At 39.5% G+C, this 21,136-nt stretch overlaps 1 protein-coding gene across 3 annotated transcripts in view; it reads right to left on the bottom strand.

Annotated features, from left to right (window-relative positions):
- Positions 1-21,136, bottom strand: part of LOC139948546 (hemicentin-1-like) — a 99,459-nt gene that overhangs the window by 43,288 nt on the left and 35,035 nt on the right. For all 3 annotated transcript variants that reach the window (XM_071946732.1, XM_071946733.1, XM_071946731.1), the window contains exons 7-25: positions 19,385-19,529; positions 18,726-18,847; positions 16,899-17,177; positions 15,976-16,245; positions 14,628-14,900; positions 13,219-13,401; positions 12,700-12,795; positions 10,877-11,146; positions 9,552-9,824; positions 8,312-8,590; positions 7,431-7,606; positions 6,692-6,788; positions 6,066-6,353; positions 4,669-4,944; positions 4,035-4,310; positions 3,104-3,370; positions 2,317-2,589; positions 1,602-1,874; positions 259-534 (exon numbers count right to left, since the gene is read on the bottom strand). In XM_071946732.1, coding sequence (XP_071802833.1) covers positions 259-534; positions 1,602-1,874; positions 2,317-2,589; positions 3,104-3,370; positions 4,035-4,310; positions 4,669-4,944; positions 6,066-6,353; positions 6,692-6,788; positions 7,431-7,606; positions 8,312-8,590; positions 9,552-9,824; positions 10,877-11,146; positions 12,700-12,795; positions 13,219-13,401; positions 14,628-14,900; positions 15,976-16,245; positions 16,899-17,177; positions 18,726-18,847; positions 19,385-19,529 — 4,392 coding nt within the window. The remainder of the gene's footprint in view (positions 1-258; positions 535-1,601; positions 1,875-2,316; positions 2,590-3,103; positions 3,371-4,034; positions 4,311-4,668; positions 4,945-6,065; positions 6,354-6,691; positions 6,789-7,430; positions 7,607-8,311; positions 8,591-9,551; positions 9,825-10,876; positions 11,147-12,699; positions 12,796-13,218; positions 13,402-14,627; positions 14,901-15,975; positions 16,246-16,898; positions 17,178-18,725; positions 18,848-19,384; positions 19,530-21,136) is intronic.

Raw genomic sequence — 21,136 nt, forward strand, 5'->3', positions numbered from 1 at the left:
ATACTTAATGGTCAGACAGTAGGAGGGTTAACTGTGTACTGTGTAGGTTAATTCATCACATGATACCACATTACAGGCTGGCATAGGTTATCAATCAAAATCGCAGTAAATAATAATGGTAAGACAGTAGGAGGGTTGACTGTGTGCAGAGTAGATGCATTCACCACATGATATCATATTGTAGGCTGGCATTGTTTATCAATCAAAATCGCAGTGAATAGTAATGGTAAAACAGTAGGAAGGTTAACAGTGACTTACTCTGAGTATCCAGATTGACCTGCATAGTATCGTTTCCGACCTCGTTCATCGCCAAACACTCGTACTTCCCATCGTCAAACGGTTGAAGATTAGAGATGATCAGAGTCCCGTTCAGCAGAATGGTGTAGCCATGTTCGTACTGATGGATCCGTTTACCGTCCTTAAACCAGTAGATGTCTGGAGTTGGTGTGCCGTATGCTTTACAGTCTATCTTAACCTCACTGTTTAGTCTCCGCTCAAGCCGTATTGGCTGGGTTTGAATGATGACTGGAGGAACTGCAACAGATGTTGAAATGTTCTGGAGTTACTTATTGCTCCAATTAATTTGTTTAACTATGCTGAACATGCTTTGACAAGTAGCTGGATAGATGTAGATGTACATGTACATGTAGATTAAATGATACCTAAGGCTCGAGAATACAGGATGATACTTGGGAACATTCAAGTAAATACCTCTCCGAACTTGCATCCTTTTTTAAAGAAAAGTAAACAACAAATCAAAACATTCCCACAGAAAAGTATTTGATATATATTTGAACTTAAGATCGTCAAGTATTGATCAAGGACTTAAAAGGGTTATGGTTTCCTGTCCCACTACCAGATGCTTTTCGTCACATACTACATCCAGCCTTCTTACTGATTTCATCAACCGTAACTTTCTTGTATATATATATCAGATAAACTGCTTTTCCTCTTAAGATGAAGTTATAAAGTCGTTGTTGCTACGAAAGCTCACACAGTTTGTTTTTTCTTGAAATTAGGTAGTCTTTAAAGGGTGGCTGCAGTGTTTTTTTAAATAATTTAACAATTAAACATGACTTTTTAAACCTGAAATATTTTTATATATTTCTTATTAAATGCGCAAGTATTTTAAAAATGGTTTTCAAGAGATTAGGGAAACCCACCCTGCCCCTAAAAGGGAGCCTTCATTTGCATAAACGTGTCGTCATGTCGGTAACCCGAGCCGTCGGGCCTCCTGGCTGTGTGCATATAGAGACGTGTGCACTGTGTGGCCTGGTACCTAGGCGCGTGTAGTTATAGGGACCAGACTCTTTTTGCCGACGATATGTTTGAATTCCCGACGTGACGTTGATGGTAGGGGGGTGGTAACAATCCACAAAAGGGGGGGGGGGCATGACTTATTGATGTTCAATACATATATCAGAAATAAATGACAGCAAAATTAACTGTTTTATTTGAATTCACTGCAGCATCCCCTTAAGTGCATTAACTATCTTCCTTGTTTGTCAAAAGCATTTAGAAATAATTATGTTTCAAAAGTATTTGTCAACAAATATATTTTGTTGATTGTCTGAGAAAGGAATAAATAACAGTATGCTGACCTTGAACAACAACGGTGATTTCCCTGGTATCCGAACCAGCATTGTTCTGTACCAAGCAGAGATAGGTACCAGCGTCCGTCTCAGCTACACCATTAATGGCTAGCGATCCTGACTGTAACTGAGTAAAGCGACCGATTTCATAGTCGATTCTTCGTCCGGATTTCTCCCAGGTATGAACCGGCGTTGGGATTCCGACGGCTTCACAGGGGAGGGTGACGGAATCACCAATGAAGCCTTTGATGACATTTGGTCCATTTCCGATTCGTGGAGCAACTTAATGACAGAAAAGGAAAATTATGAAATAAATCCACTGAAAAACAATGTAGGAGAATCATTCAAAAACCTGTCAAACAAAGTTAGAACATTTGTTTATGATATCGTAAGATCGAGAAAAATATGATTTACAAACAATTTTATTTTTTTTCAGATGCCAGTTTTAAAAGATCAAAAATTTCTCCAACTTATAAATTAATTTCACAACAGCTTTCTACAAGCATGAATTCTTGGCCAAACATCATAAAGACAACATGCAAAAACTTGGATAGCTCAAAAAAATTATGCTTAGCAGAAACAAGCTCTACCACCAATTAATCTCTAGGCAATACCTAAACATGCTAAGCAGAGTTTGTGGTAGCACCATGTGTAAATCTCTTTTGAGTAATGTGCCATTTGTTATTGGTATCCTTGAATATTGGAATCTGTTTAGATAACTTACCCATTACATTAACCATCATAGACCTTGTAGTATTACCAGCTATATTCATAGCCACACATTCATAAACACCAGAGTCCGATACTTTAGCTGCTGGGATCTCCAAGGAATGATGACGTTGGATGTAGTTCTCATTATCGATGTACAAATCGTTGCCATCTTTCCTCCAGACGATTGTAGGAGGAGGGATGCTGTCGATAACGCAGGGAAGAGAGACGCGAGAATCTAGGAAGACATCGTAGTCATCCGGGCCCACGGTCATATCAATTGGTGGAACTGAAGATGGAAATCGGATTTAAAAAAATGAATTTAAAAAAGTTGATTTTTAATTTGTTTTTTTACCCTAATACAGAACTTGGGAAAGTAATGAGTAAACAATGCTTTATACATCAGTGTAAAGGTTAACACAATCATATTCTTCGTCCTCGATGCCAAAAAAGAAAAAAAAACCACACACACAAGAATCTATTCAATTTGGGTTTTGGATAAAAATAAGTTTATTGCCTTGTGGAAACACGGTGTTGTTTATCAATCTTTGAAAAAAATATGACCCTGTGTACAACCTGTTGGTTCAGTCTTGATGTTTTGACTATGTTCAACATCCGAAGGAGACTGTGGAAGTGATATCTGTTTTTGTTGACAATTAATAACAACAAAAAAACACATTGAGACAAACAAAAGAGAAGCCCAACAACAAACCTTAATGAAAAATTTGGATTTTAAGAAGCCCCCCCAAAAAAAACTAAATAAAAACAAATATTTTAGGAAGGGTACTGTAAATTTCTCTCACCATTGATAATCAGCCGTATGTCCTTGTAACTTCTCCCAGCGTTGTTCTGAGCTACACACGTAAAGATTGCGTCATCGTCTCTGACCGTAGATGCGATACGGAGGGAGCCCTCTTGTGTTTGGTAAACGCGGAAGTCATCGAGCGGTTGCCCATTCTTGAGCCACGATATCTCAGGGGGAGGGGTACCAACCACCGGGCAGAGGAGGGTGACCGGATACCTCATCTTGACCGTGTATTCATTCGGGCTCTCGAGGATTTTGGGTTGAACTTGAGAACACAAAAACAACAATGAAAGTAATTTTAAGATAATAGATGGAAGAGTCATTGCTGACAAAAAGAGTCTGAAACTAAGGCAGTATCTAATTTGGTGGCTACAGCCATGGCTACGACTGTTGCTAAGGGTGTTGCTAAGGACGTCCTATACTTCAATGCACAATGACGCGGGGATGCAGCCGGAGTCGTAGCCAATAATTCAAACACGGCCTGAGATCCAAAATTGAGGTATGTTGAAATGATGGCATTTCTAAATGATGGCAATTCGACCTTTTAGTAATCCTTCAAGTAAAAGATTTAAATGAATGTTTTAGGACTGAAAGCAGATCAAAGAGAGGATTTCCTTACAACTGAAAAAAATATCAGCTGAAATTTTTTATCCCTGACAATAATTTGTAGCCGCAAAGAACTTGATAGTGTTATTAAGAGTCTTTAAGTACCTTCACTGGGGTCGCTTTCACAAAGATAGTCCAAACTTAGGACTTCTTTAGGGGCTTTGAAAACTAAAGGCTGGTCCTAAGAAAAGACTAGTTTTAACTCTTTTTGAAATCCACCCCTGGAGTTATACAAACTTGAGAGGTCCAAAGTTAACTCGTCCCAACTCGAGATAAGACACGTCTCCACTCGAGGTGAAATCCACCCTTGGTGAAATACCTACCTCTGACGTCAAGTTTGATAATCCTTGAGGCAGATCCAGCAGCATTGAAAACATAACATTCAAACTCTCCTTTATCCTCGACCGCCAAGTCATCCAGCCTCAAGGAACCAGAGACAAGCTGAGTGATCCGTGGGTTGCCTTCAACGTTCAAGGGTACCCCGTTCTTCTGCCATTGCACCTGAGGGGCTGGAATGCCATCTACTTCACAGCTGAGTTGGATTGTACGTCCCGACTCGGAGGTGATGTCGGTGGGTCCTGGTGCTATGGAAGGAGGGGCTAGATTGGGAAGAACAAATTGGGGAAAGGTTTAAGAGTCTGAATAATTCAGTAAAAAAATCGAAATCAAAAAAATTATTACATAAATGTTTTGGTGTAAGTTTGTTTGAAATTACTGTAACAGAAAACGAAATGTGGCTGAAATTTTCAAGAAAGATAAATAATTTTCCAGTTTGAACAATATGAAATTGAAAAACTTCCACTTTTACACATGTATGACTTATCACAATTTTTTTAAAGAATGATTAAAGCATGTTTAAAAATCTCAAGTGTGAATCTTTTATAAATTAGTGTAAAAGAAAAATAAATGTGGCTGAAATTTGTCCAGAAAAGATATGACATCAAAACACTTCCTCACTTATGACTTGCAACCTGTAGACAACATTGGTACTGCCGGCAACATTACTAGCAATGCAGGTATACGTTCCACTGTCAAGCAGCCTCAAGGAGAAGAGGTCAAGGGTTCCATCAGCTCGGGTCAAAGATCGGAGGTCAGAGGGGAGGGATTGGTCATTCTTACGCCAGGTGTACTCTGGTGGTGGGTAGCTTGATACCTCACAGGCGAGGGAGATGGACTGGTCTTGGGTGACTTGGAGGACACGGACCTCACCATCACCATCTACGGCTGGTGGAACTAATTGGGAACAAAACTTAAACCATTAAAATCATTTCTGATTGTCTGAAAAATAGTCTTACAACATTTATTGTAATATTTGAGGGTTAAAGGCAGTGGACACATTTGGTAATTACTCAACATAAATTACGAGTAATGGGGAGAGGTTGATAGTATAAAACATTGTGAGAAACAGCTCCCTCTGAAGTGACATAGTTTTCGAGAAAGAAGAAATTTTCCACGAATTTGATTTCGAGACCTCAGATTTAGAATTTGAGGTCTCGAAATCAAGCATCTGAAAGCACACAACTTCAGGTGACCATGGTGCGACAGGGGTGTTTTTTCTTTTATTAATATCTCGCAACTTTGAAGACCGATTGAGCTCAAATTTTTACAGATTTGTTGTTTTAAGCATATGTTGAGATACACCAACTGTGAAGACTAGTCTTTGACAATTACCAATAGAGTCCAGTGTCTTTAAACAAAGACAAAATCACTACAGCGTAATAGAACCTGTAACCTCAGGATTAACGTGTCGATGGTCCACCAACTGAGCTATCTAGCCCAAACATTAATCTGGAAGTTGTAGCTTCAAGTCCGGCTCTAGTAATTTGTCTTTGCTCAACCCTAAACTATTTAAACTTGCAATCAGGGAGATTTCATCAATTAAACAGGAATTATTTAGAATTACATTCAACATAATATGGAAAAAGTTTCCATAATCAAAGAGATTTTGAAGTTGAGGGGAAATTTGAGGGTTTGATTTCAAGGACACTTTCAACAAATTCAGGTAGATTTGGCATCTCTGTAGAAGTTGAACAAGGATGCCTGTGGAAATAGACCTTATGCATTGACGTCATCCAGCGGCCATCTTAGTGGAAAAACGGTGACGAAACAATCAAAACGCACAGATTTGTACGCGCAGCGCACAGGATTGGCCAACAAACAACCTCCTTTTGACCTCTAGGTGAGGGCGCCCTACTGAAATGACGTCATGTGCATAAGGTCTATGTACAACTTTATGTCAGAGTTCGTCAAACCCACATACCCAGATGAGTTAAAAAGTTTAATCTAATCATACTTCAACAAAAGAGTACCTCAACAAAAGCCCCATCTAACATAACGTGTATGTAAGAACTTACCATTGACGGTCAGAACAATTTGTTTGACTTTGACTCCAGCCAAGTTACTGACAGTACACTCATAGGTTCCAGAGTCGATGTACCGAGTATCAAAGATCTTCAAGGTGCCAGCCGTCTCATCGATGTAATACTTAGATAAATCCAAGTCAGTTTCTGAGATGGACATCCCATCTTTGGTCCAGTTGACTGTTGGTGGTGGGTAGCCGGTAGCGGGGCAACGAAGGGTCACACTTTGAGTCAGGTTGACTGTGTACTGGCCTTGGAAATCGGTTGTTATGTTCGGAACCACTGAATGGAAGGAATAAACAAAATTGTGACTTAAATTATTGTTCTCTCAAAGAAAATATATTTACAGTGATGTTGAACTTGAGATCAGAATCCCCATCTTTTCAGAAAGTTCCTAACATATTTCAATCGATCGTTGAGTTATTCATCTAAATATTATTTGTTATCAAAATTGTTTGGTCTTCCTAGTCAAACCTGTTTCAATGATTTTCCAGAGAAACTCAAACATGTACCAATATATTTTTAAATAATAAACCACAAGGGAAAATGACTGGGTACATTTTGCAAATGATTTTGGGTTGAACCCAAAGTCATTTAATATATTTTGAAATGAAACTTACAATACACAATGAGTCGGATAATCTTAGAGGCTGAACCGGCATCATTTCTAGCTACACAGGTGTAAGTTCCTGTATCCAGCTGATCGGCGCTGTTCACCTACAATCAGAAAACATAAATCATCTCAAGATTAATCAATACTACACAACTCAAATGAAGACTCTGTAGTTCTCTTGACTGCCTCACAACTTAATTAAGAAAGAGAAGAAAAACAGTCATACGTAGGGTACTTTCGATTAGCTCCCCTGGGTCAACCCCGTCTGCCCCCGGTACGTTCGAATAGCTTTGACGCCAAACCAGGCGCTCAGCCGGGTCAGCCCCCAGTGCCCTGCTTGTGGAACGGGTCACTTGTGGCTGGCCCGAGGTGCATGATGTCACCACATGAGGGCGAGTGTGATCGTTCGATTAGCTCTTGTCAGGGGCTCATCCGGATGAGCAGCGCAGGGTCGACCCGGGGAAGCTAATCGAACGCACCCATTGATCCACCAGATCTTGCTACATGTACCATTTTCTAAGTCTTGTTCCCTGTGTGACACAGCAGTCATGAATACTGATTTCAACAACACCAAAATGGAATCAGACTAGTTTTAAATAGTCTAGAGGGTTAAAACCTTCAATAAAACTTCAACAAATCAAGTCACAAAAAAACATACCCAGATTCATGATTTCTGTTTTTTTGACGCTATTCTCAAGTCATTGGAAATGGTGCCATCAGACATTTTCAAATGTTTGGATACTAACCTGAAGAGATCCAGAGTCCAAAAACACGAGTTGAGAGGTTTGTCGAAGCTGCACTCCATCCTTCTGCCAGGCCACCTCTGGTTGTGGTACACCGAACGCTTCACAAGGCAACTCAATGGAACCACCCGTTAATACTGTTAGATCAATCGGGTTGCTTGGCTCAATGCTGGGGCGCACTAAAAAAGAAACAAGTCAATTTTTAAAACTTGGAGAAGAGAATTAGATGTTGCAGATTGTTCTTACTAACCAAAAAGACCCATGGTGTAAATGCAAATAATTGTTAATGGGGTCACATTTCCATCGTAGCAGAGTCTTTCTCTAAGGCTATCGACAACACAAGGATGCTAGTGTAACAGAAATAAGTGAAAAGAAGGGCGGAGCAAGATGAAGCAAGGGATGAACAAAGAAAGGGGAGACGGGGGAGGGGGGAGAGGTTGGTTAACCACAGGAAGTCGGGAACACAAAAACACAACATCAAAGATGGGAAGAGGGAGAAAAGGGAATTCCTTATTGAGTGCGACAGATTACAAATGTTTAAGTTTCTACACAAATACCTGGCTGGAGACATCTTTCACACACAAAGGAGTTTGTATCATGCGTCTATAAAATATTAACTCTTCAGGTACATGTATAAAGCAGACTTGATTGTAATAACATATTCTTGATTTGATTGGCTGTGCCACAGCACATTGTAAACCATACATATGGTGCTATGTAAAAGGAGTAGGTCTCATACAGTACTTCAAATGTAGCCCCCACATACCTTGCAGAAAATACCGACTGTTGGAGTGCCTTGAGCAGTGGCATACATGTATATGAGCACTATATGAGAACTCACTATTATTAATACTTCGGTGTTTGGATGCTGGGTATGCATTTACCTTGTACACTCAGGTAGATTGTCTTGGTTGTATTTCCAGCGATATTAGAAGCGATACAAACATAGCGTCCCTCATCGTCCAGAGTGACTCGCTGTACGGTCAGAGTTCCTGATGAGCTGACCGCATAGTTAGGACCGTTGTTACGTAACTGTTGACCATCTTTAACCCAGTGGATTGTAGGTGGAGGTAGACCTTGGGCGTCACAGTCCATGGTGACGGAACCACCGAGAGTGATGTTTAGGGTAGGGGTGATAAGTCTGTCGTCAATCGTAGGTGGAGCTAAAAACAAATGAAGTTACAATTTATTTATTTTGTCATGTTTATAACCAGGGTTTTAATACAGAACTGTATGGTAAAGAACCAAAACTATCCACCAAAGTACAACATCATCGTCTGAGACTAGCAGGGCATTCATACAGAAGCACCAAAGAACCTGTCTCTCAGCTAATCACCTGGTCACCGAAACATGGAAGGAGAAACAGGGGAAGACAAAGGCTCAGTTATACAGATGTAGTTGCCAGGGACATCAGGGTGCTTCCAGCTGATCTTCCCAACTTAATGAGAGATCGACAGGGATGGGCAAAACTTAGCATGATTCCGACCTCAGTCGACTAGAGAGAGAGAGAGAGAGACAACCAGGGTTGCCACAGCAGTTATCAGAAGAACTGTTTTCCCTGGGGCCCTGGGGTAATTGGAGGCCCTGGTATTCAGGAGGTTTACAAATTCTTTGCATCATCAAAGCTACAAAACTAGAGGTTCAGACACAATGTAGATTACTTCTTTCTCCACGACTCAAGAAGTTTTTAAGAAAATCCTGAAATAAGGAAAAACCTGAGAGATCACACCCTGGACATGGGAACATTCTACATTCTATAAAAACACACCACCAGGCAATATCAAAAAGGATAAGACACATGTTAAGGGACAAATATAAAGTTAAAACCTCAAAACAAACTCGTAGAATTAGTAAGTATTATATTTTATTAATATCAAACCACGTATTAAGCCTACAAAATGTAGTCTGAAAAAAAAAAGACCACCTCAGAGGACTTTCAAAGTGTACAAAGATTAACAATCCATAACCCTTAAATTAGGGACACTAATACGTCACTCAAAAATAAACTAACAAAACAACTTTAAAATGTATTTGTTTTTCATTGCCTCTTGTTGCTGAATGCCGTGTTCTAGATTTGATGGCGCTTAAAAAATCCTGTTATTATTGTTCATGAGTGTAACTTACCAAGGACATAAAGAGATATCTCAATTTCATCAGTGCCTGCTTTGTTAGACACCATACATGTATACGTTCCGGCATCATCCTCTGTAGCGAATCGGATGACCAGTGTTCCTTGGTCTGTCACGTATTGGTTCAGCTCATTGGGGGAGATCGGGGAACCGTTCTTGAACCAGTTGATCGTCGGACGAGGATGACCGGTAGCCGGACAGTAGAGAGACACGGAGTCACGGTAGATGACAGAGTAACTGGAGTTGGTTTCATCGATAACGGGTGGCACTGGATCAGGAACAAGGTTAGATTAGAATAGAATTAATTAGATTTTGATTTTTGGGGTTGAACAAAGAATTGACTAGAGTGGGATTCGAACCAACAACCTATTTCTTTTTATATACAAGTATAAGATAGAAATTACAATAAAAATTACCTTGGCACTTGTGCTTAAAAATACATACGAATACAAATAAAACGTAAAGAAAATCTCAAGATAATTTGGAAAAATATTCTGTCAAATTTAAAAAAAAATTTTTATTGAAGTGAGTCAAGTCTCCTGAATTGTCTACAGGAACTCTTCTAATTCTGCAACTTAAAAAACAAACAAACAAACACCCCCAACACCCCAATTAAACAACTTCGTAACGTTTAAACAGTTCTTATGGTTGACTACATGTATGAACAAGCTCTTTAACTCTTTTGATAGCTGGGGGCAGATATGCGGGGGAGGGATAGATAAACAATAGTGAAATCAGAAACCAGTCTTGAGATTTCACAGGTCTTTTGAAAATTTATTTGACTTGATTTATTATCCTTAATGGATAGTAATTCCATTTTGTCGTGTGTTTATCAGAACAAATTCAAGTTCCAATTTGACTTCTTCAGTTTAAGGGCAACTTTTACAGAAAACTTCTACAGGCAACTTGGAGGCAACAAACTGCAGTGCGTGCTGCAAGACCACTTTGGTAGCCCATAAGTAACTTTTCAAACAATGTCTCATGATCCCCCAAAAAGTATGTGATAATTCAAATGTGAATGGATTCTCTTCTGGAAGATTGCCTGGAACTGGTTGCTTGTAAATTGCCTCTATGTTACTTGACGGCAAGCTGTATTTGGACTTTTGATACGCCAAAATGTTGGCCTCTTTTGGAGTTCAATTAGCCTTTTTTTAGGTATGGTGGACACTATAGGATGTGGGTGATGGTTTGGGTGTGTACAGACAAATTTATCCAAACTTTAAAGTGTCGTAGCATTGTGTCCGCCATATCTCAAAAAAGCTCATGGATGTTAGGGTGAACTAATTTCGGAGTAGTCTGTTGATCAGATAAATATCTTACCATCAACTGTAACTCTAGTATAAAGCGTGTCATTGCCCGCCACATTACTAGCGACACATCGGTAGGTTCCAGCGTCATCGAGCAGCAGAGGGACGATCCTCAAGGTGCCGCCGTCTAGGACTCGGAAGTGACTGCCTTGCCGGACGGGTTGACCATCTTTATACCAGTAGATCTTAGGAGCTGGGTTACCGATGATGGCGTTACAGGGTAGCAAGACTGTAGTGCCTATATTGGCGGAGACGTCTGGACTATCTGCTATATCTGGACGGACTGAGGGGATGAAATTGGAGGAGATAGTTGACCTATTTGAAATACTAAATATTTATATCATCAAATATATCACAACCCCTTGTGGTTTGTTATTTGATATCCAAAATATAACATGCACTTTATCAATGCAATTTCAAAGTTTGACTTCGTTTTAAGAAAGTTTCAAAATGAAAATGTTTTTTAACGTGTATTTTTTTAACATCCCACCAGGTCTTGGTCTCAGTTGGCTAGCCACCGCTCCAACTGGAGTTTTATGCTGTATGATCGGATGAGACATGATCATCAACAAACTGACAAGATGAGGAGAGGAAGATGTCATTGAAGGATGCATCCAAACTTGACATTGTCATCCGCGACAGACGTCTGCCAACAACTTGTCAACACAAATTGTTTATTGGCTACTTCCTTTCTATCTGTGAAGCGCCATGAGCATCTTTTTAGGCGAATTTTGGCGCTATATAAATGCTTTTTATTATTATCATTTGAGTATTTTGACCCTTTCTGCAAAACGAAGATGTACCTGCAGTTTGTCACAAAACAAGTCTCAGTTCAAAAATAAATTTCAGAGAACATCTATGTTTTTTTTATACCAGAGTGGCTCAAAATCAACAAAGTACTTGATTATCCTAAACAAAAAAAAGAGGTAAATACAAGAAACAAAGAAATGAAACAATGTCTTGTGAATTTATGGTTACTTTAAAAGCTTTTTTGTAAAGAACACATTTCAGATTTGATTATCAACATTTGGGACAAGGATCTTACATTAGCACCAGAGAGTAACAAACCCTAAACATTCCTCTAGACCACACAAAATCTATATCAACAAGGTACAATATTACCATTAATCATTCACTTTTATTACACTGTCAATTTTTATTATCTTGTTTGGGTCATGTCCTACCTCCTCAAATTCTTCATACCCCTAAAGAAAATGCCATGCACCCTCGAGACACTTTCAAGGGAGGTTATAACTTAATTTCAAAATGACTTTAAAAAAAACAAGCTATTTTCCCAAAACCAAGATGACGTGCAAATTGCTGATCATTTCGATAGGACATCGCAATTAAAGGATTTGGGTACTTTTTCAAAATGTCCATTGATTTACATTAAACTTACAGGGTTTGGAGATAATGATAGTGGAAACCTTCCCTTCAAATATTACTTACTGAGGTGCTGTAGTTTTTGAGAAATGAGTCAAAAAATGTAATGAAAATACGTTTGTAAATGATTAAAATAATTTTCGTCTCATGAGACGAAAAATATTTTCATGACATTGTTTTACTCATTTCCCAAAAACTACAGCACCTCAGCACGTAATGTTTTCAGGGAAGCTTTCTGATATCATTATCTTCAAACTGTGTAAGTTTAGTGTAAATCTGTGGACATTGTGTTTTTTGTCCTACAAAAGTTATAAAGACCTGTTTAGTCTCCTCTTGAAAAAGTAATCGTTTTGACATGACATTGCAAAATCAAACAATCCCATGACAGACGACGATGTCAATGAGAAGTTATCTGGAAAAAAAATCTGTGTATTTGGGAGTTCTTCAACTTACCGAGTCCAGTTATACGAATCTGAGCGGATACTTCATCCCTACCGTGCTTGTTTACAGCAACGCAGACGTAGGTTCCCGCATCATCAATCACGATATCTACAACAACAAAGAAAAAATACACAATCTTTTCATTTCTTTCTCCATTTGATGACTGCTTTACTTCTTTCAAGAACATTTTAAGTCTCTAGGGTGATGAAAACAAAAACCTGAATTCAGGAAAAATCCTGATAAATCATGTGCTATGAAGAACATATTTTGTGATAAACTAATCATGTAATAAACCACAAAGGAAACTGACCAGGTAAATTTTAAAATAAGTTTGGGTTGCACAAAGACAAATTTACTGAGTGCGACTTGAACATGCGACCTTCCAATTAACATGCGAGCGCTCTACCATCTAAGATATCTAACCCTAAAGTTGGCGGTCTCCCTATGTTGTCAACATCTGTGAATTTTTTTCCTTCATATTTGTAAACAATAATAAACATTTTCATTTAACAACCGAAACTTTTTATCTACCTCTGATGAGAAGGTTTCCGTTGTAGTTAGTCGAGATCCTGGGGTTACTGGCGATAGAGTCACCTCCGATACGTCTCCAGGTAATCTCTGGTTGTGGTGTGCCTCGAGCTAGACATGTCATGGTCACGTTGTGGCCGTATTGTACCCCAATGTCCACTGGGATGGTCAAGATAGTCGGGCGAGCTGTAAAAACAATACCATGATTATGGTTACACTTAAAGCCATTATACACTTTTGGAACAGAAAAAAATAAATAAAAGTTCACAGATTTACAAATAACTTACAGGGTTTACAGAAGGTAATGGTAAAAGACTTCTCTTGAAATATTATTCCATGAAATGCTTTACTTTTTGAGAAAACATTAAAACAATATCAATTCTCGATAGCGAGAATTACGGATTTATTTTAAACACATGTCATGACACGGCGAAACGTGGGGAAACAAGGGTGGGTTTTCCTGTTATTTTCTCCCGACTCCGATGACCGATTGAGCCTAAATTTTCACAGGTTTGTGATTTTATATATAAGTTGTGAAACACCAAGTGTGAGCCTTGGACAATTATTGTTTACCGAAAGTGTCTACTGACTTTAAGGAAATATGTATGACCCAAAAATACAAAATAAATGAAGGACAGCCGTTGATTTCACCAAACTCTTCCTAACTTAGGACTTAGGACGGGTTCAGTTCCGTATCCAAATACGTAGGACACATTGAACCCATCCTAAGTTAGGACGGGTTACTCGTCCTAACTCGAGTTAGGATTAATCCTAGCGTTTTGTGAAATCGGCTGCCGGAGAGGTAAGGCGCGCAATCAAAACAGAAACAATTCGGCAACCTTCAGATGGTTGCCCAACGGTTCGAGGTAGAAACGGTTCCTCAGCATTTGCCAAACGGTTAGGAGGATCATTTAGGATTAGTAACGAAACAAATTAGCGACAGCTAAGCATTGATCTCCAGTCCAGCTGACACCCCCTTGATAGCTCAAACCAAAGTTAAGTTTCAGTTCTTTTGTCTGAGAATGCATCTTTAGATGGGTGATGGAACAAGGTGTGAAATGGTTGCTTTCAGATTCCAAAACGGTTGAAGCCGAAACAAATAACAGTTTTGGGCAATCGTTCCGCGCTTGCCGAACTGTTTCTATTAGCACTGCACCTAAGGCCAAGTTGTTATGTGTTCATCTACAATGTGAGTGAGTTGCACAAATATCAACCACTCCCTAAAGCGTCATTCAGGAGTTATCATTAGTTAAAGAGTTTCCGTAATACAGATGTATGGAAGTAAGAGCTTTGCCTGGTTTCACTAGGCACAAAACACTAGGCTTAACACACAATGGGTTTCCCGGCCACCTGGCCACGGATTCACGGCCTTAGATCTAAACAAAACAGTCACATGCTACGTAAATGTATACCTCCAACTTCTAGATTCACTGTATCTGAATCACTCCCTGCATCGTTAGTCACCACACAGATATAATCCCCTCGATCAATCGCCTGCACCGAGGAAATCTCCAGCGATCCGTTGGCGTGGATCGTGATGAAATTCATGGCACTGAGATCATGGCCATCTTTGTACCATGTGGTCTTGGGAGGCGGGATACCAGTTGATGGACAGTGAAGGAACGTCGAGGCGGCACCGGGCGCGGCAAGCTTCATATGAGTGGTCATGGCGATGACTGGCTTCTCTGTAAGATTGATAGATACATGTAAAGAGGTTTAGTTTAGAGTTACCATCGTCAGGATCCTGCCCTAAACTGATCTTGGAGTGCTAAGGACCAATTCTCTACTAGAGGCTAAAAATTGCTCGACATATTTTTTAGTTAAAAACAAAACAAAACAACATTTATTTCCAATTCCTCAATCAATATAAATACAATGTTTACAAAGTGATACACAAAAATGCAGGAAATTGGGGGCAACAACCAAGTAAGCATAGCTTGTGTTAGGGAGTGCCCATACATGTACAAAGAAAAGATCAAATATAATAGAATTAAAACAGACAGAGCAGACAAAGCACAAGACTAACAAAGACCGGGACAACAAAGACACACAACATTCCATTGGTTAGGTCCTACACTCAAGTGAGAATGAAAATTAAGACAAGATTACAGGGAAAAAAAGAAAGTCAATTTTGAATAAGGTATGACTTAAGATTACGTTGAAAACTGAATAGATTCTGACTATTTCTTAAACTAACAGGTAATTCATTAAAGTGCTATCATCAAATGAATTAATTTTAAACACGAGTACCAGTTAATATAGGCCACTAGTTGAAAAATGGTCTTTGTGCATACTTTGCCTGTGACAGCAGGCTTTAACACTGCTCACTAAACCCATTATTATCTGAAAGGTGCGCAAACCGCAAACTACCATATAGTTTTGTTGCCACCTTGCATATAAAACTCTCCTTTTGAAGCAAATATGTATGCTTCCCTACCCTCAGTTCATTTGATGATAGCCCTTACCAACAAGTGACCTCAATCCTCAACTCTCGGATAAACAAACTTTATCACTATACTGGCCAAGAACTCCATGGAAAGAAGACATGGAAGGAAGTTTCAGGTTTAGATGTGGAAGAAAAACCCAAGATAATTACTCCTGGGAATGCCCAAGCCATCAGGTAGGGACTGAAAACCCAATCCATGTACTGCCCCCAGCGGGTTTCGAACTAGGGTCCCAGAGGTGCAAGGCGCGGAAAGATCCCACCTCACCAACCCATCCGCCTCCTCTTACTAAAGAGAACATTTGGATTCATCTTACCTATGTAGGACACAGAGGACAGCATCCCTGAGATGCCAGCGCTATTTGAGACAACACAAGAGTAGTTTCCTTGGACATCGGGGCTGGCATTGATGAAGTTTAGCTGTCCCTCAGGGCCGATGATCAAACCAGGTATGGTCGGGAGCTCAAGTCCATCTTTCAGCCAGTTGATTCTTGGGATGGGAAACCCGCTGGCCGTGCAGGTCATTGTGAAGTTATCACCACTGGTGAATGTCACGTTACCACCGCTGATTCTGGCAACAGGTTTCTCTGAAACAAATATTTCGAGAAATGTAAAGTGAAAGAGCGATTCCAACAGAAAGGTGTAGCAAACATTTGTTGAAAAAAATTTAAGTAGGATTTGAAATTTGCATGGTGAAGATGCCATCAAGTGAGGTTTGCTGGGGCAACATGTAATAAATTTTGTAAGAGTTGTGGTGGTTCTGAGAAAAAAAAACAGTAGTTTAAAGACACTGGACACTATTGGTAATTGTCACAGACCAGTCTTCTCACTTGGTGTGTCTCAACATATGCATAAAATAACAAACCTGTGAAATTTTGAGCTCAATTGGTCGTCGAAGTTGCGAGATAATAACAAAAGAAAAAAAAGAAATCAAATTCGTGGAAAATTACTTCTTTCTCGATGACTACTTTACTTCAGATGGAGCCGTTTCTCACAATGTTTTATACTACCAACAGCTCCCCATTACTCGTTACCAATTAAGGTTTTATTTTATAGTGTCCACTGCCTTTAACCACCATTTGAGTTGTTGTGTTCTTGAGTTAATTGAGTTGTTAAACGACTCGTTCTTCTCGGAACCGTTAATCTCATATGAAATTTATTACATGGCGTCTCAGCAAACCTCACTTAGTTGTAATATTCAAGTTACCATGGAAATCTAGGAACGTTAAATTGCTCTTACCTTGTACAAACAAGAAGACGTTTTCATGAGATGGACCTCCTTCATTGGCTGCGATACATCTATAGAGTCCAGAGTCGGCAAGATTGATGTTTTTAATCAGAAGTGAACCATTCTGAAGTTGAGAAACACGGTTATGGATCGCGAGGGATACAAAGGAGTTTGGCCGGTCCCACGTCATGTTGTATTCTACAGCACTGAAGATGACTGTACAGGATAGAATGGCGTTGGTACCGGGTACCACTGTCACGTTCTTTGGCTTGCCAAGAATGGGCGGGGCCTCTGCAAGTACATAATCAAGGGAGTATAGTGTAAATAATTGAAATTCCGTCTGTTTCATTAAGAATTATAACAAAAAATTCCCTTCCTTGGGTCATCAACTTAAAATAAAACCAGCTTCAGAAATTCCAATATTGATAATCAGGGTAACATTTTTGATACTAGTATGATACTAGCTCCATGGTATAAACATCTGCTGACAAGAACATATCACTTTGCCAATGTTTGTTATAAGTCAAAAGGTATGTGGCATGGGTTAGCATACACTCTAAATTTCTGTTTATAGCTTCTGGTTAGTGAAACTGTTGTGCTTCTGGTTAGTGAAACTGTTGTGCTTAATAGCAACTTGAAGTGCTTGCAGTATGATACTACATTAGCTCCATGGTCTGACTGATAAGACAAGTTTCTTATTGCCGACCCTTGGAGCAAAGAGAACAAGATGACAAATGATGCAGACACCCCAGAGAGTTTGAGCAGACTCTCTGACCCTTACTCTGGTCCAGTTATCCAACTAGGTCTGATTGGAGGAAACAGGGCAATGATTATTGGCCCATGGCAATTTGTCAAGATGAACCCGAATGAGAAGGCTAACAGGTGCATGCTGTCTAGGTTATGGCAGCTTTGTCTTGTCTGGTTACAAGATGATGCTAAGTAGCTTTGGTTCTGAAATCCCCAGTTCAATGTCAAGTGATTTAGCTTACAAATCTTCAAGGGGCTGACTTGAAAATCAGTCTGATATCGCCAGTTAAACAGTAAAGTAGGGTTCTTTTTTAAAGACATTGGACACTATTGGTAGTTGTCAAAGACCAGTCTTCTCACATGGTTTATAACAAACCTTTGAAAATTTGAGCTTAATCGGTCATTGAAGTTGTGAGATAATAATGAAAGAAAAAAACACCCTTGTCTTACGAAGTTGTGTGCTTTCAGATGCTTGACCTCAAGACCTCAAATTCTAAATCCGAGGTCACGAAATCAATTTTGTGGAAAATTACTTCTTTCTCGAAAACTACGTTACTTCAGAGAGAGCCGTTTCTCACACTGTTTTATACATGTACTATCAGCCTCTCCCCATTACTCGTTACTTGAATAGATTTTATGCTACAAATTATTTAGAGTTATTACAAATAGTGTCCACTGCCTTTAACAGAGTTACCTCTGAACCATCCCCCTACCTTCCATCACCTACCCTCCAGGCCCTACCTTTCCGGCCCCTCCTAACCAACAACCAGCCCCCTCATTCTAAGTTTTCTAAATGGTATCACTAAACATTACAGAGCACTGGGGCACTGGAGCTCCATCTATTAATGGAACATGAAATACAAATGGGCGCCATTTTAGCAAGCAAATGTTTTGTTATATCATTGATAGCAATATCATGGTCATTGTCTGCACTGATCTATTGATGCATCCAAAGAGTTGCTTACTGCATGGGGTTCAGTGTACATTTCACATTTCAACCAAAGTTCTCTATCTTCAGAAGTCTGTAATCTTAGCGGACCACCACTTTGTAAGTTGTTTAGGAATGAACATGAAGACAATCTCAGCACCTACCTGTAATATCAAGGTAGGTCTCTGCTCTCCTGGATCCTTCTGAGTTAGTCGCATTACAGCCGTAAAATCCTTCATTTGCCGTCACAGAGTCGTGAATTTTAAATGTAGCATCAGCAGACTCACTAAAAGATAAAAAGTCGGTGAATACTTTGATTGGAGAGTGAAAATTGTCTTGGCCAAGCCGACTGCTCTAGATTCAGGTTCTGGTGTCTTCGGGGTCAGAGTTTACCTTCATGTCACAGCAGAAACGCTAATATGTCCTTTTGCAAGACACTTAGTTGCTTTGTCCTTTGGATGGGACGTAAAGCCAAAGGTTGCGTGTGTTGTGTAATGCACGTCAAAGAACCTAGAGCATTAATTGTAAAGAGAAGCTGGGCTTGCCTGTGTTTCTGGCATGGTCTGACCGCAATATGCGCCACCTCACTTTGATTCCCTTTCAAGGTGTTGTATTATGGTTGCTTCATTCATCTCATCAAATAATTCTTTTAAAAATCTCCACCACATTTGACAATTTAGCACCAGGAGTGCCATTTATGACAGACATGACGCATTAATGTACACTTTTATTATCTTCACAAGGACCATCTTTGGCACTTTGTGAAGTTGTGCCCTGTTGCCCAAACTCTAATTTTGCATTTCCGCTTCAAGACGCTACTCACCTAAACTGGTGAGTCTCACCAATGACTCTCCCATCTCTGGTCCAGAAGACAGAAAATGGTATCATACTGTCGACTTTACAAGTGATGACTGATGTGTCGCCATAGTAACCAGGCGTCCACGGTACCATGGTTACCTTTGGAGGATCTAAACAAATCAGAACAAATACAGACATGAAGATCTTTGTTACCTTGAAGAAAGGAAATGAATCATCTTAACAATTAAAAATGACTTTGACCTGAAGATAAAAGAATAAAACTAACGATATGAAAACTTTTATTCTTGTCAGTTACTCGCTAAAAGGCAGTGGACACTATTGGTAATAACTCAAAATAATTATTGGCATAAAACCTTACTTGGTAACAACATTGTGAGAAACAGCTCCCTCTAGAAAGACGTAGCTTTCAAGAAAGAAGTAATTTTCAACGAATTTGGTTTCAAGAAATTTGAGTTCTCGAAATCAAGCATCTGAAAGCATTCAACTTTGTTGTGAAAAGGGGTGTTTTTTCTTTCATAATTATCTAGCAACTTTGACGACCAACTGAGCCCAAATTTTCACAGGTTTGTTACATGTATAGTATGCATATATGTATGTTGAGATACATACACCAAGTGAGACAATTACCAATAGTATCCAGTGTCTTTAAACCAAAGTGGAACTATTAAAGAAAAAAATTAATCATCAAATAAGAGGAGGCAAAAGTGATGCATAATTTGTAAAACTTTGATCTCATTTCCTTCTTAAATGATAAAACTGTTGTAACAATAACAAAAAACCAAAAAGTTTCTTTTGCCCAACAGATGTACAACTGACACTTAACTTCAAATCTTGGCAGGCACCTCTTAAGGGAATCTAACCCGCAACCTTCCCCACCCTTCACATTTCTTAAATGCTAGATCACTGACCTCAGCAAGTGATGAAACGGCCAGCTTGGCGTCTATCTCCAAGCCAACTTCGCTTCCCTCATTTCTTATAATCCAAATAGAATGGAAAATGCTATATCTCATCACCCAGCGTTAAAAGGAAGCTTTCTGCTATTCATTGATAGATTGACAGACGAATTCCAGACTATAAAATGCTCGTTCATTATTTCTGAACTATTGGGAATTGCCGAGATTCCTTTTTCCAATTGTCTACATCCCACATTGCTTTAGGGATTGATAAATACTTGTGGACCCAGGAGATACTAGAAACCAATTAGAAGAGGAATTATTTCTATTCCCAATGCTGAATCCAATCTGTTGGGTTTCCTGATTTGACAGGTTCGTCTTCCTATACATAAGAGATTCTGACCCTGAAACTTTACAACCAAAAACATAAACTTGACGGTACTTTGTTGTGCGTGTTATGACAGTCGGCCAAAGAGTTGGAGTTAGTTTCTGGATGATTGAGCGACAAACTCTAGGGGGGCAGCAGTTATTGTCTGCTTTTTGTTTTTGGTTCGACCCTTGCTCTATGGTTCAACCCATGTAGAAATAAAACAAGCTGTCATCTGTGTCTGCTGGGCACGCCCTCTATGCCAGCTGCAGACATAGAGTAAAGCCCAGTTCATACTTCCTGCAAATGTGTAGCGAATTTCACGTGAATTTGACATTACAACTCTGTTTGCTGCGAATATTCGCTAAAGTTGAGCACAGTTCAACTGCTGCAAATTTGTGACGTCAACATTTGTATCGCATTTGCATTCGCAGGAAGTATGAACTAGGCTTAAAGACACTGGACTATATTGGTAATTGTCAAAGATCAGTCTTCT

Source organism: Asterias amurensis, chromosome 15, assembly GCF_032118995.1.
Source record: "Asterias amurensis chromosome 15, ASM3211899v1".
In the NCBI taxonomy this organism is placed as follows: Eukaryota; Metazoa; Echinodermata; class Asteroidea; order Forcipulatida; family Asteriidae; genus Asterias; species Asterias amurensis.